Source organism: Nerophis ophidion, linkage group LG03 (genome assembly GCF_033978795.1).
Source record: "Nerophis ophidion isolate RoL-2023_Sa linkage group LG03, RoL_Noph_v1.0, whole genome shotgun sequence".
Classification (NCBI taxonomy): Eukaryota; Metazoa; Chordata; class Actinopteri; order Syngnathiformes; family Syngnathidae; genus Nerophis; species Nerophis ophidion.
Genome location: NC_084613.1, coordinates 79,838,731 through 79,855,380, shown reverse-complemented (window position 1 = coordinate 79,855,380; position 16,650 = coordinate 79,838,731). Strand labels below are relative to the sequence as shown.

Sequence of the window (16,650 nt, the reverse complement as noted above, 5' to 3'; positions counted from 1 at the left end):
ACTTAAATGCTTCTACTGAGGTGGCATCTCGAACTGTTACCGGGAGGGCATTCCAGAGTACTGGAGCCCGAACGGAAAACGCTCTATAGCCCGCAGACTTTTTTTGGGCTTTGGGAATCACTAATAAGCCGGAGTCCTTTGAACGCAGATTTCTTGCCGGGACATATGGTACAATACAATCGGCAAGATAGGATGGAGCTAGACCGTGTAGTATTTTATACGTAAGTAGTAAAACATTAAAGTCACATCTTAAGTGCACAGGAAGCCAGTGCAGGTGAGCCAGTACAGGCGTAATGTGATCAAACTTTCTTGTTCTTGTCAAAAGTCTAGCAGCCGCATTTTGTACCAACTGTAATCTTTTAATGCTAGACATGGGGAGACCCGAAAATAATACGTTACAGTAGTCGAGGCGAGATGTAACAAACGCATAAACACAACAGAACAAATACCCAGAATCCCTTGCAGCACTAACTCTTTCAGGGCGCTAAAATATACACCCCACTACTACCAAACCCTGCCATTTTTGTGGTGCCCCATATTTAGAAAAATACTGAAAAGTATCGAAATACATGTTGGTACCAGTACAAGTAATAAAATCTGATCATGTGAATGCACAAAGGTGCACTTTGTTGATGTTATTGACTTCAACTTAAAGACAGCGTAAGTCCATTCCAGACGTTTAGTTATAAATAGGTTAGCGTTTTCATCCCGACCACTGTTCTCTGTTTGGCTCATTTCACTTGATTAAGCCTATTCTAACATAATAAGAGTCTGCATCATTCCCACTGATATTGTAACGATATCGGCATCGTATCCGAAGTGAAAAAGATATAATTTGACAACCCATTTTTTTTTTTGAAATGTCATTTTCAAAGTTTTGCATTTGTTCCCTCAATAAAGCAAACCGTTACCTTATAACCAATGTAAGGCATATGGTTACACAAATTGTGTGTGTGTGTTCTTGTATTTCTACCCTTCTTGAGACATCAACGAGGAAAAGTACCTTCCATATGAGGAGGTGTGAACAAGTTAGGACATAAATCATGGTCCCAATACGCACTTGGTGTTGAAATCTATCAAAATAAGGGTGGTCGCAAAAAGGAAGGATTTTTCAGATTGACTGCGTGTCGGCTTTAAAAGTGCTCCCCCTCCGGTCAACATATGAAATAACAAGTTTGTGTAAAAAATTTGAAGTGCTCCCCCTGTGGCCAACACATGTAAAAGCAAGTGTGTGTAAGAAATTGAAATGCACCCTCTTTGACCAAAATGATGTAAATAATTACATAAATACGTATATAGAGACATACTGTAATAACTTGAAGTAAATAATGAAGATTAAAAACCAATTGCAAACAAGAAAATTGTTTGCAATTTTCATATTTGCATAGTACGTATATATTATTAATGTTGTAAATACATCCGTCCTTTTTATACCGCTTATTCCCTTTTTGGGGTCGCGGGGGGCGCTGGCGCCTATCTCAGCTACATTCGGGCGGAAGGCGGGGTACACCCTGGACAAGTCGCCCCCTCATCGCAGGGCCAATACAAATATTTATATATTGAGAAATGGTGGTCCTAAAGAGGTAGGCATTATTCAGAGGTCTCAAGAAGGTAACAAATACAAGAATGTGTGTGTGTTCTTGTATTTCGATGTTTCTTGAGACATCAACAAGGAAAAGTAGCGATCATATGAGGACCGGTGAACAAGTTAGAACCAAAATCCTGGTTCAAATACAGAAAACCATTGCATCTAATAGAGAACCAAATACTAAGGTCCGTGAACATTGCTCCAAAGTCAGGATTTTTTGGTTGATTTAATGTGCATACAAAAGTAAATATCGACAGGTGCAAAGGTAGCAATATATGATAAAACAAGATGGAAGCTAAAGAAGGACTTCCCTGCTCATCCCCGGAAAAAACCCGCCAGGTGAACAGCTGATTTTACGACTTCCAGTGCTGACGTAAGACAACCCGCGTCCCGTATGTGACCATAGGATGAACAAAAGACTATAGTGGTCATTAACAGTTAGCTTCTACAGCTGGGTTGCCCAAAGTGCGGCACAGGGGCCACCTGTGGTCCTTGACTCGTTTGTCATCGGCCTTAAGCATATTACAAAAAACAAAAAAAATAGAGATATCATTTGCACCCCTAGTGGTGAAATCTATCCAAATGAGGGTGGTTCTAAAAAGGAGGGGATTTTTCAAATTGACTGTGTGTCGGTTTTAAAAGGGCTCCCCCTCTGGTCAACATATGAAATAACAAGTGGGTGTAAAACAATTGAAATGCTCCAACTCTGGGCAACATATGAAATAACAAGTGTGTGTAGGAAATCGAAATGCGCCCCGTTTGGCAAAAATTTATAAAAAATAAATAAATAAAAAATTACTGTATATTGACACATATTGTAATACCGAACATAAAAAAAACAATTACAAAAAATAAGAAAAAGCTTACTTTTTTATATTTGCATAGCTGGTATACTGTATATTATTAATGTTGTAAATACAAATATTTGTATATCTAGAAATGGTGGTCCTAAAGAGGTCTCAAGAAGGTAACAAACACAAGAATGTGTGTGTGTGTGTGTGTGTGTGTGTGTGTGTGTGTGTGTGTGTGTGTGTGTTGAAACTTTCATTTGTCACACACTCGTTATATTTTGTATGTAGCACCCTTTATTGTACTCGGGTTGGCGGTAAGAAGGCGGAACCAGATGCAGAATCATCCTATACAGTAATATAACATGATCCCTTACAGAAGGAAGAAACTAAGAATAAATATATTCACACTCTACTATTGGTAAGAGATGAAAGCATAAAAAGGTATCTTCATAAAAGATAATAATTGGTACTGTCTTGTTTGTCTTTGTTAAGAAAGGGTGCCTCCACATCCTCGTTTTTTAATCTTTTTTTTTTTTTGTCCATCCGATTTTTTTTTTCCTCTGAGATGCACTTAAAAAAAATCAATAACCTCGATCAAAGAAAAAAAAAAAAACGTGGCGCCGAGGTCCTGGAGGCCTCGTTAAGTCTGGCTGATTATGAAACTATCCCAAAAAACAATGTCCTTCCTCGTTGGTCTCAAAAAAACAACAACGATATTTCCGTCTCTTTGCTGCGTTGGTGTGGAATTTGGCAGACGTGTCCCTCGACTTAAAAAACAACAACAACGACAACGGAAAAGTTGAAGCAAATTAAGTTAACCGGGTGAGATGAGAGCAAATCAAGTGCCTACAAACAATTCCAGGGGTGTTTGAGTAGATTGTTGGGGTGCCTCCGATCGGTTGTCCTAGATAAATAGATCTGTATTCATTAGAAAAATAAGCATTGACCACACTTGCTGGCTGTTCGCTGCTAAGGCACTTGGCTGTTCTCTCCTCTTCCTGTCTTTTGCTTAGCTTGTATTTCGTGTTTCACCTGCAGCGTGAGAAACCTTTTCCACGGACCCCCCCCGAAGAAAGCCCACTGCCTCGCCAATGGGGGTTAGGTCTCCTTTGCGGGGATATCAACGGTACAAGATCGTAGTAGCGGTAGTGGGAGGTACAAAAAGGTGACCACCGGCTATGTAGCTTTAGGAGTCGTCCTTCAAAAAGGTGATCCCCCGCAGTTGTGTAGCTTTAGGAGTCGTCCTTCAAAAAGGTGACCACCGGTTATGTAGCTTTAGGAGTCGTCCTTCAAAAAGGTGACCCCCCCCAGTTGTGTAACTTTAGGAGTCGTCCTTCAAAAAGGTGACCACCGGTTATGTAGCTTTAGGAGTCGTCCTTCAAAAAGGTGACTCCCCTTTTGTCTAGTTTTAGGAGTCGTCCTTCAAAAAGGTGACCCCCCAGTTGTGTAGCTTTAGGAGTCGTCCTTCAAAAAGGTGATCCCCCCAGTTGTGTAGCTTTAGGAGTCGTCCTTCAAAAAGGTGACCTCACCCCAGTTGTGTAGCTTTAGGAGTCGTCCTTCAAAAAGGTGACCGCCCCCCTCCACGGTTGTGTAGCGTTAGAAGTCCTTCTTCCTGTGATTCATTTCTAATGAATGCGAGAGATGAGTGCTAAAACTGATAAGAGCGGTCCAGGACCTCCATGTAGTCCGGCGTAGTCATCAGTCTGGCGCCCTGATCGCCCCCCTGATCGCCGTTGGCGCCGGCGGCGGAGGTTGTTGTGACCACTACCGTCTGGGCGTCCTGGGAGGACTCCTGGGGGTGAGGGTAGCGGGGCGGCGGCCTGGCGTAGCGATCGGACATATCTCTGAACTCCGGGGTAGGGAGTCGGAACAGGCAGTCCACCAGCTCCACTTTAGGAGTCGGGCCCTGGCTGTCGATGACAGTGGGGCACAGGATGCCGTTTTCGTGCAGGCCGGCGAGTCGCCCCATCGCCCCGGCGACGGTGCTAATGGGGGACGAGGTTACCTGCAGGGTCCACTCCATGTCCTTGTCGGCGGGAGAGCAGTAGCTCGGTTGTTGTTTCGCCTTCGTAGCCGCGCCTTGCCCCTGGGGGTCGGGGGCTTTCGATGCGGCCCCCGGGGGCGGGATAGTGTCATAGACGTGGTTGTGCTCCGGCGCGGGCAGGGTGGGCGTCCCGGCCAGCCCGTGGTGGTGATGGTGGTGGTGCGTCTGCTCGGTGAAGATCCCGCACTCCATCTGGATGCCGGCCAAGTCCACCTCTCCCTGGCGGCGGAACGGCAGCTTGTCCCTCCTCCTCAGGGTGTAGGCGATTAGCGCCGCCGCCGCGAAGAACGCCGAGACGAACAACACCAGCAGGCTGAGCACCAGCACCGATAGCGGGATCGACTCCTTCCCCGGGGGGACCAGCGGGCCCGAGTTGGGGTAGCCGAGCGGCACCCCTCTGTCTGGGACCACGGGGGTGACCGTCCGGTGCTCCTGGTCCTCCTGGGGCTCCAGCTCGGGGCACAGCAGCTCCATGGAGATCGAGCGCAGGTCGACGCCCTTGGTCTTGTCCGGGGAGTGGCACACCACCTCCCCCACCACCACCACGGCGCTCAGGCCCTCCAGCCAGCGCTTGAGCGGCGCCGCCTCGCAGCTGCACTCCCACGGGTTCTGCTGCAGGTCCACCTGGAGACACACGGAACATATCATCACCGCAATTGCATGAATCACTTTGAGGAATAGATTTTTCGGTGATGGATCCTCGCAATATGGCAAGTGTCTCTCGAGTTGCTATTAAGTCGACACCCAGAAAGATGTTTTCTCCATTAACTTTAATATCCATAAACATATGCACACTTTGTGTTAACAGCCCTGCATTATTTACTAGCCTTTTTGTTTTTTTTTCCAAACACACGCAGGTGTTGAAAAGCGCTTCATAATGTAAATAATGCCACTCCAGGGTCAACCGAACTCAAACGAAGCTATAAAAAGCGTGTTTTTTTTTGGTTTGTTTTGCATTAATAAAAGAGCTCCGTAGCAATCAAACAACTTGTATTACTCTCAAGCGTTGGCTTATAAGGCCCGTTTTCTTTCCTCTTGATGAAGACCCCGCAGATTTGTGCGCGGCGAGCTCGCTTTTTAGTGTTTTAAAATGAGCCGGGTTTGCGGCGCGGAGCTCTTCAGTAGGTGTTGAGAGGGTAAATCCACTCGCACGTTTGAAACTATTGATCACGCCGTCGACCATTCCATTTGAGGAGGCTGGAGCTGATTACGCATAAAAGGGGGAATTGCATCATGGTGCATCGTCAGCAGCACTCGTGCGCATTCCTGGGCGCCTGCGTAGCCGCTAATTGTTGTGTAATAATCGGCTCTTGTCGCGAGTCCTTCTGGGTACCGGTTCTGGTACCTGGTTAGCAGATACCGTAAGGCACAGGCAGGAGCACAGCATTAAGTTCTGGGAACCTCATCCAACCCGGAACCCAATGTTGGACCAAAAATACAACAAATAAAATCTGTTTGGAGCAGCAAAAAATGAAAAGTCTTATATCAGTGTTATATTGAAGGCAACACATGATGTAAGTGTCTATATTAGCTGTATTAGCCTACTATCAAAATACTTTTAAAGACTTATGTGTTATTGAAGGCAACACATGATGTAAGTGTCTAAATTAGTTGTATTAGCCTACTATCAAAAATACTTTAAAAGTCTTACATAAGTGTTATATTGGAGGCAACACATGATGTAAGTGTCTATATTAGTTGTATTAGCCTACTATCAAAAATACTTTAAAAGACTTGTGTTATTGAAGGCAACACATGATGTAAGTGTCTAAATTAGTTATATTAGCCTACTATCAAAATGACTTTAAAAGTGTTATATAAGTGTTATATTGAAGGCAACACATGATGTAAGTGTCTATATTAGCTGTATTAGCCTACTATCAAAATACTTGTAAAGACTTATGTGTTATTGAAGGCAACACATGATGTAAGTGTCTGAATTAGTTGTATTAGCCTACTATCAAAAATACTTTAAAAGTCTTACATAAGTGTTATATTGGAGGCAACACATGATGTAAGTGTCTAGATTAGTTGTATTAGCCTACTATCAAAAATACTTTAAAATACTTGTGTTATTGAAGGCAACACATGATGTAAGTGTCTAAATTAGTTATATTAGCCTACTATCAAAATGACTTTAAAAGTGTTATATAAGTGTTATAATGAAGACAACACATGATGTAAGTGTCTATATTAGCTGTATTAGCCTACTATCAAAATACTTTTAAAGACTTATGTGTTATTGAAGGCAACACATGATGTAAGTGTCTAAATTAGTTGTATTAGCCTACTATCAAAAATACTTTAAAAGTCTTACATAAGTGTTATATTGGAGGCAACACATGATGTAAGTGTCTAGATTAGTTGTATTAGCCTACTATCAAAAATACTTTAAAAGACTTGTGTTATTGAAGGCAACACATGATGTAAGTGTCTAAATTAGTTATATTAGCCTACTATCAAAATGACTTTAAAAGTGTTATAATGAAGGCAACACATGATGTAAGTGTCTAAATTAGTTGTATTAGCCTACTATCAAAATGACTTTAAAAGTGTTATAATGAAGGCAACACATGATGTAAGTGTCTATATTAGTTGTATTAGCCTACTATCAAAATGACTTTAAAAGTGTTATAATGAAGGCAACACATGATGTAAGTGTCTAAATTAGTTGTATTAGCCTACTATCAAAAATACTTTAAAAGTCTTATATTGAAGGCAACACATGATGTAAGTGTCTATATTAGTTATATTAGCCTATTATCAAAAATACTTTTAAAGACTTATGTGTTATTGAAGGCAGCACATGGTGTAAATGTCTAAATTAGTTGTATTAGCCTACTATCAAAAATACTTTAAGTCTTATATAAGTGTTATAATGAAGGCAACACATGATGTAAGTGTCTATATTAGCTGTATTAGCCTACTATCAAAATACTTTTAAAGACTTATGTGTTATTGAAGGCAACACATGATGTAAGTGTCTATATTAGCTGTATTAGCCTACTATCAAAATACTTTTAAAGACTTATGTGTTATTGAAGGCAACACATGATGTAAGTGTCTAAATTAGTTGTATTAGCCTACTATCAAAAATACTTTAAAAGTCTTACATAAGTGTTATATTGGAGGCAACACATGATGTAAGTGTCTAGATTAGTTGTATTAGCCTACTATCAAAAATACTTTTAAAGACTTATGTGTTATTGAAGGCAACACATGATGTAAGTGTCTAAATTAGTTATATTAGCCTACTATCAAAATGACTTTAAAAGTGTTATAATGAAGGCAACACATGATGTAAGTGTCTAAATTAGTTGTATTAGCCTACTATCAAAATGACTTTAAAAGTGTTATAATGAAGGCAACACATGATGTAAGTGTCTATATTAGTTGTATTAGCCTACTATCAAAATGACTTTAAAAGTGTTATAATGAAGGCAACACATGATGTAAGTGTCTAAATTAGTTGTATTAGCCTACTATCAAAAATACTTTAAAAGTCTTATATTGAAGGCAACACATGATGTAAGTGTCTATATTAGTTATATTAGCCTATTATCAAAAATACTTTTAAAGACGTATGTGTTATTGAAGGCAGCACATGGTGTAAATGTCTAAATTAGTTGTATTAGCCTACTATCAAAAATACTTTAAGTCTTATATAAGTGTTATAATGAAGGCAACACATGATGTAAGTGTCTATATTAGCTGTATTAGCCTACTATCAAAATACTTTTAAAGACTTATGTGTTATTGAAGGCAACACATGATGTAAGTGTCTATATTAGCTGTATTAGCCTACTATCAAAATACTTTTAAAGACTTATGTGTTATTGAAGGCAACACATGATGTAAGTGTCTAAATTAGTTGTATTAGCCTACTATCAAAAATACTTTAAAAGTCTTACATAAGTGTTATATTGGAGGCAACACATGATGTAAGTGTCTAGATTAGTTGTATTAGCCTACTATCAAAAATACTTTTAAAGACTTATGTGTTATTGAAGGCAACACATGATGTAAGTGTCTAAATTAGTTATATTAGCCTACTATCAAAATTACTTTAAAAGTGTTATAATGAAGGCAACACATGATGTAAGTGTCTAAATTAGTTGTATTAGCCTACTATCAAAATGACTTTAAAAGTGTTATAATGAAGGCAACACATGATGTAAGTGTCTATATTAGTTGTATTAGCCTACTATCAAAATGACTTTAAAAGTGTTATAATGAAGGCAACACATGATGTAAGTGTCTAAATTAGTTGTATTAGCCTACTATCAAAAATACTTTAAAAGTCTTATATTGAAGGCAACACATGATGTAAGTGTCTATATTAGTTATATTGGCCTATTATCAAAAATACTTTTAAAGACTTGTGTGTTATTGAAGGCAGCACATGGTGTGAGTGTCTAAATTAGTTGTATTAGCCTACTATCAAAAATACTTTAAAAGTCTTATATAAGTGTTATAATGAAGGCAACACATGATGTCAGTGTCTATATTAGTTGTATTAGCCTACTATCAAAATGACTTTAAAAGTGTTATAATGAAGGCAACACATGATGTAAGTGTCTAGATTAGTTATATTAGCCTACTATCAAAATTACTTTTAAAGTGTTATATTGAAGGCAACACATGATGTAAGTGTCTATATTAGTTCTATTAGCCTACTATCAAAATGACGTTTAAAGTCTTATATAAGTGTTATATTGAAGGCAACACATGATGTAAGTTTCTAAATTAGTTGTATTAGCCTACTATCAAAAATACTTTAAAAGTCTTATATAAGTGTTATAAAGAAGGCAACACATGATGTAAGTGTCCATATTAGTTCTATTAGCCTACTATCAAAATGACTATAAAAGTCTTATATAAGTGTTATAATGAAGGCAACACATGATGTAAGTGTCTAGATTAGTTGTATTAGCCTACTATCAAAAATACTTTAAAAGTCTTATATAAGTGTTATATTGAAGGCAACACATGATGTAAGTGTCTATATTAGCCTACTATCAAAATGACTTTTAAAGTCTTATACAAGTGTTATATTGAAGGCAACACATGATGTAAGTGTCTAGATTAGTTATATTAGCCTACTATCAAAAATACTTTTAATGTCTTATATAAGTGTTATATTGAAGGCAACACATGATGTAAGTGTCTATATTAGCCTACTATCAAAATTACTTTTAAAGTCTTATATAAGTGTTATTGAAGGCAGCACATGATGTAAGTGTCTATATTAGTTATATTAGCCTACTATCAAAATTAATTTAAAAGTCTTATATGAGTGTTATAATGAAGGCAACACATGATGTAAGTGTCTATATTAGTTATATTAGCCTATTATCAAAAATACTTTTAAAGACTTATGTGTTATTGAAGGCAGCACATGGTGTAAGTGTCTAAATTAGTTGTATTAGCCTACTATCAAAATTACTTTTAAAGTCTTATATAAGTGTTATTGAAGGCAGCACATGATGTAAGTGTCTATATTAGTTATATTAGCCTACTATCAAAATTAATTTAAAAGTCTTATATGAGTGTTATAATGAAGGCAACACATGATGTAAGTGTCTAGATTAGTTATATTAGCCTACTATCAAAATTAATTTAAAAGTCTTATATGAGTGTTATAATGAAGGCAACACATGATGTAAGTGTCTATATTAGTTATATTAGCCTATTATCAAAAATACTTTTAAAGACTTATGTGTTATTGAAGGCAGCACATGGTGTAAGTGTCTAAATTAGTTGTATTAGCCTACTATCAAAATTACTTTTAAAGTCTTATATAAGTGTTATTGAAGGCAGCACATGATGTAAGTGTCTATATTAGTTATATTAGCCTACTATCAAAATTAATTTAAAAGTCTTGTATGAGTGTTATAATGAAGGCAACACATGATGTAAGTGTCTAGATTAGTTATATTAGCCTATTATCAAAAATACTTTTAAAGACTTATGTGTTATTGAAGGCAGCACATGGTGTAAGTGTCTAAATTAGTTGTATCAGCCTACTATCAAAATTACTTTTAAAGTCTTATATAAGTGTTATAACGAAGATAACACATGATGTAAGTGTCTATATTAGTTCTATTAGCCTACTATCAAAAACGATTTTAAACTTTTACATAAGTGTTATAATGAAGGCAACATATAAGTGTCTACATTAGTTATATTATCCTACTATCAAAATGACTTTAAAAGTCTTATATAAGTGTTACATTGAAGGCAACACATGATGTAAGTGTCTATATTAGTTATATTAGCCTACTATCAAAATATTTTAAAGTCTTACATACTGTAAGTGTTATAATGAAGGTGATATCTTCTTTTAGGATATCATTATTAGGTGATATCCTTCTTTAGGATATCATTATTAGGTAATATTTTCTTTTAGGAAATCATTATTATTAGGTGATATCGTCCCTTAGGACATTATTATTATTAGATGATATTCTCATTTAGGATATCATTATCAGGTGATATATTCTTTCAAGATATCATTAGGTGATATCCTCTTTTAGGATACCATTATTAGGTGATATCCTTCCTTAGGATATCATTATTAGGTGATATCTTTCCTTAGAATATCATTACTAGGTGATATCCTACCTTAAGATATCATTATTAGGTGATATCCTCTTTTAGGATATCATTATTATGTGATATCCTACTTTAGGATAGTATTATTAGGTGATATCCTTCTTTAGGCTATCATTATTAGGTGATATCTTCTTTCAAGATATTAGGTGATATCCTCTTTTAGGATACCATTATTAGGTGATATCCTTCCTTAGGATATCATTATTAGGTGATATCCTTCCTTAGGATATCATTATTAGGTGATATCCTTTCTTAGAATATCATTACTAGGTGATATCCTACCTTAAGATATCATTATTAGGTGATATCCTCTTTTAGGATATCATTATTAGGTGAAATCCTTCTTTACGATATTATCATTAGGTAATATCTTCTTTTAGGAAATCATTATTTTAGGTGATATCGTCCCTTAGGAAATTATTATTATTAGATGATATCCTTATTCAGGATATCATTATCAGGTGATATATTCTTTCAAGATATCATTAGGTGATATCCTCTTTTAGGATACCATTATTAGGTGATATCCTTCCTTAGGATATCATTATTAGGTGATATCTTTCCTTAGAATATCATTACTAGGTGATATCCTACCTTAAGATATCATTATTAGGTGATATCCTCTTTTAGGATATCATTATTATGTGATATCCTACTTTAGGATAGTATTATTAGGTGATATCCTTCTTTAGGCTATCATTATTAGGTGATATCTTCTTTCAAGATATTAGGTGATATCCTCTTTTAGGATACCATTATTAGGTGATATCCTTCCTTAGGATATCATTATTAGGTGATATCCTTCCTTAGGATATCATTATTAGGTGATATCCTTTCTTAGAATATCATTACTAGGTGATATCCTACCTTAAGATATCATTATTAGGTGATATCCTCTTTTAGGATATCATTATTAGGTGAAATCCTTCTTTACGATATTATCATTAGGTAATATCTTCTTTTAGGAAATCATTATTTTAGGTGATATCGTCCCTTAGGAAATTATTATTATTAGATGATATCCTTATTTAGGATATCATTATCAGGTGATATATTCTTTCAAGATATCATTAGGTGATATCCTCTTTTAGGATACCATTATTAGGTGATATCCTTCCTTAGGATATCATTATTAGGTGATATCTTTCCTTAGAATATCATTACTAGGTGATATCCTACCTTAAGATATCATTATTAGGTGATATCCTCTTTTAGGATATCATTATTATGTGATATCCTACTTTAGGATAGTATTATTAGGTGATATCCTTCTTTAGGCTATCATTATTAGGTGATATCTTCTTTCAAGATATTAGGTGATATCCTCTTTTAGGATACCATTATTAGGTGATATCCTTCCTTAGGATATCATTATTAGGTGATATCCTTCCTTAGGATATCATTATTAGGTGATATCCTTTCTTAGAATATCATTACTAGGTGATATCCTACCTTAAGATATCATTATTAGGTGATATCCTCTTTTAGGATATCATTATTAGGTGAAATCCTTCTTTACGATATTATCATTAGGTAATATCTTCTTTTAGGAAATCATTATTTTAGGTGATATCGTCCCTTAGGAAATTATTATTATTAGATGATATCCTTATTTAGGATATCATTATCAGGTGATATATTCTTTCAAGATATCATTAGGTGATATCCTCTTTTAGGATACCATTATTAGGTGATATCCTTCCTTAGGATATCATTATTAGGTGATATCTTTCCTTAGAATATCATTACTAGGTGATATCCTACCTTAAGATATCATTATTAGGTGATATCCTCTTTTAGGATATCATTATTAGGTGAAATCCTTCTTTACGATATTATCATTAGGTAATATCTTCTTTTAGGAAATCATTATTTTAGGTGATATCGTCCCTTAGGAAATTATTATTATTAGATGATATCCTTATTTAGGATATCATTATCAGGTGATATATTCTTTCAAGATATCATTAGATGATATCCTCTTTTAGGATACCATTATTAGGTGATATCCTTCCTTAGGATATCATTATTAGGTGATATCCTTCCTTAGAATATCATTACTAGGTGATATCCTACCTTAAGATATCATTATTAGGTGAAATCCTCTTTTAGGATATCATTATTGTGTGATATCCTACTTTAGGATAGTATTATTAGGTGATATCCTCCTTTAGGATGTCATTATTAGGTGATATCCTCTTTTAGGAAGTCATTATTAGTTGATATCCTTGGTGAAATGGCTTGATGTTGACCGTGCACCCTGGAAGAAGTCTCTCTAACGAACCAAACAAATACATCTGTGCTCATGTTTTCTGGTCAGCCTGTTCAATAATTTGAGCACTGCCGCCACCCAGCTGGAGGCTCGTGTATCGTTCAAGCGTGAATAAAGACGCTAACACAAGGGGTGGGTACAGAATCCGATGCTTTTTCTGGGCACCGACCTTATCCTGCCAGGCACCCGTTCTGATTAGCATTAGCAATTTTACATTGCAAATTCAACTCCTTCAAACTTCTCAATTAAAACTACAACTAAGATGCACGTGACAGTCAAACAGCTGGTGTGTAATAACTAGAATATGTGCAGTATTAACACTTTTTAGGGAGCAACAACAACAACAAAAAACACCATACACTTTGCCATCTAACGTTTTGGACTTAATGTCACATTTGCAAATGATAATATGACAAATATAAAGCAGTTATCGTAATCAGCTCACTTTTTTTTTTATAATTTCATTATCATAGACAGTTAATATTTATCAAGTTAAGTACAAGTATCGCTTCCCATGTACCGGGAATTGGTACCGTATCGGTACAAATGTGAACAGTACCCACTTCTAGCTGATACAGGAAGTGTACATGCCTGTCAAAAGCCAGCATCTGTGATGGTATGGGGGTGTATTAGTGCCCAAGGCATGGGTAACTTACACATCTGTGAAGGCACCATTAATGCTGAATGGTCCATACAGGTTTTGGAACAAGCAACGTTATCATGGACGCCCCTGCTTATTACAATAAGACAAGTGTTACAAAACCGTGGCTTCGTAAACAAAGAGTGCGGGTACTTTCCTGACCCGCCTGCAGTCCAGACCTGTCTCCAATCGAAAATGTGTGGCGCATTATGAAGCGTAAAATACGACAGTGGAGACCCTGGACTGTTGAACGACTGAAGCTCTACATAAAACAAGAATGGGAAAGAATTCTACTTTCAAAGCTTCAACAATTAGTTTCCTCAGTTCCCAAATGTTTATTGAGTGTTGTTAAAAGAAAAGGTGTTGTAACACAGTGGTGAACATGCCCTTTCCCAACTACTTTGGCACGTGTTGCAGCCATGAAATTCTAAGTTAATTATTATTTGCAAAAAAAAATAAAGTTTATGAGTTAGAACATCAAATATCTTGTCTTTGTAGTGCATTCAACTGAATATGGGTTGAAAAGGATTTGCAAAACCTTGTATTCTGTTTATATTTACATCTATTTCACAACTCATATGGAAACGGGGTTAGTACATAGTAAAACCCAATATCTGAGTTACGTTTAAACCAGTGTGGGCGGCACTGGGAGCAGGCGGGTAACGTCTCTTGCCCAAGGACACAACAGAAATGACGAGGATGGCGGGTGTGGGAATCGAACCTGGAACCCTCAAGTTGCTGGCACGGCCACTCTACCAACCGAGCTTTGCCGCCCCTATGAATTTTACAGTTAGTGTAAATCCAGCGGACCAATCATCGTCCTCGTGTCCTTCGCCGTCGTCGGTACCTTGAAAGTTCCTCCAGTCTGCGGCCTTTCCGAGCAGATGCAAAAAGCGTCGGGCCGTGGAAAAGCGGCATTAGTCACCGGCGCTGCGCGGCGGCTAACTGGGGGGTGCGAGCGGTGACACTTTTACTTCCATCCTAATTAAGGCCACTTAAGACTCGAGATTTGTGACATTCAGCGCGGACAAAATGTCAACGGCAACTTTTCTGCAGCGTCTTCAAGTGTCCGCCTGGCGCGGCTTTTATGTCACTCAATTATCGTTTTATATATTTCTTTACTACCCGCGGGTCGTCTTTGCTCCGCCGCATGTTTACGATTTATACGCCTGGTCACCTGGTGTGTTGCGGGCTGTCAGGCTGTCAATCAAGGCCGGGCTTTGAGGATTGGGAGGGGAGAGGGGGGGGGGGATTACAGGCCCGCTATCAGGCACTGGGTGTTGCATGGCGAGAGACACCCGCGTGTAGGGATGCACCAATTAATCGGTAACCGAATATATTCGGCCGAATATGGCAAAAAAAAGCCACATTCGGCCTTCTGTGGAATGAGTTAAAAACAAGGCCGAATAGTGGCGTGTGACGCAATTTTTTGACGCGGTGACGCAATCAACCGACGTGCAGTGACGTTGGGATATGTTGTGTACCTGTATAAGTGTATGAGGTTACAAGCACACACTTAATTGAGGTTTAGTGGGGCCTCTGTTTACATTATTAGCCTGCTGTGTAGGCTACCTGTATAAGTGTATGAGGTTACAAGCACACACTTAATTGAGATTTACTTGAGCCTTCGGTTTACATTATTAGCATATCTACTGTGGCTAAGCAGACTTTTGCCAAAAGGATAATAATTCATTTGTTGTGGGTTTATCCACTTTAATGCACTTTATTTTTTTGGGGAATGCATGTGTCACGCGTTCGGCGCACTTGTTGCGCGGAGTTGCCACTTCGTGGATGCACACACTACCAGTCAGCAGGATTGCAGGTAAGAATATGTTTTAATATAATAAAACAAAAAAACACTGGTGCAAAAAAGGAGAAAAACAAAGCGCGTGCCAATGCACGGAAAGCTAATGCTAAAAACGTAGCAGGAAACAGAAAACATTAAACGACGTGCCACACGCACGTGAAGCTAAGGCGGAACTTAGCACAAAATAATCGAGGGCAGAAGGATACAAAACGTGACGTGTTGCGAAAAGCAAGTAATGGACCGAGGACGAACTGAGGAATCAGGTGGGCTTAAATACACAAATAATAATCAACAACAGGTGTGACAGGAGCCCGTGAGGAGGAGCACAAAACGTTGCCATGGTGACTAAACAAACGGGGAAGTGCTCAAACACAAGGAATCGGCAGAGTCCAGAATTAAACATGAACAAAGACATATAAGCGGCAAAACAATAAACGATCCGCATACCGGATCGTGACAGTGTGTTTTGTTTGAAGGCCTAATATAAATGAAAAACTTTGTGCTTTTTTTTGAAAAGCAAAGGCTACTGGAATATTAAAAAAATGTCCATCCATCCATCCATCCATCTTCTTCCGCTTATCCGAGGTCGGGTCGCGGGGGCAACAGCCTAAGCAGGGAAACCCAGACTTCCCTTTCCCCAGCCACTTCGTCTAGCTCTTCCCGGGGGATCCCGAGGCGTTCCCAGTGTCCTGGGTCTTCCCCGTGAACTCCTACCGGTTGCACGTGCCCTAAACACCTCCCTAGGGAGGCGTTCGGGTGGCATCCTGACCAGATGCCCGAACCACCTCATCTGGCTCCTCTCGGTGTGGAGGAGCAGCGGCTTTACTTTGAGTTCCTCCCGGATGGCAGAGCTTCTCACCCTATCTCTAAGGGAGAGACCCAAACTCATTTCG

General features: G+C 38.1%; 1 protein-coding gene across 1 annotated transcript in view; it reads right to left on the bottom strand.

Moving 5' to 3' along the window:
• Positions 1–2,650: 2,650 nt before the first annotated feature.
• Positions 2,651–16,650, bottom strand: part of LOC133550096 (SLIT and NTRK-like protein 3) — a 162,045-nt gene continuing 148,045 nt past the window's right edge. The window contains exon 7 of the mRNA XM_061896168.1: positions 2,651–5,047. Within this exon, the coding sequence (XP_061752152.1) occupies positions 4,028–5,047 (1,020 nt within the window). The 3' untranslated portion in view covers positions 2,651–4,027. The remainder of the gene's footprint in view (positions 5,048–16,650) is intronic.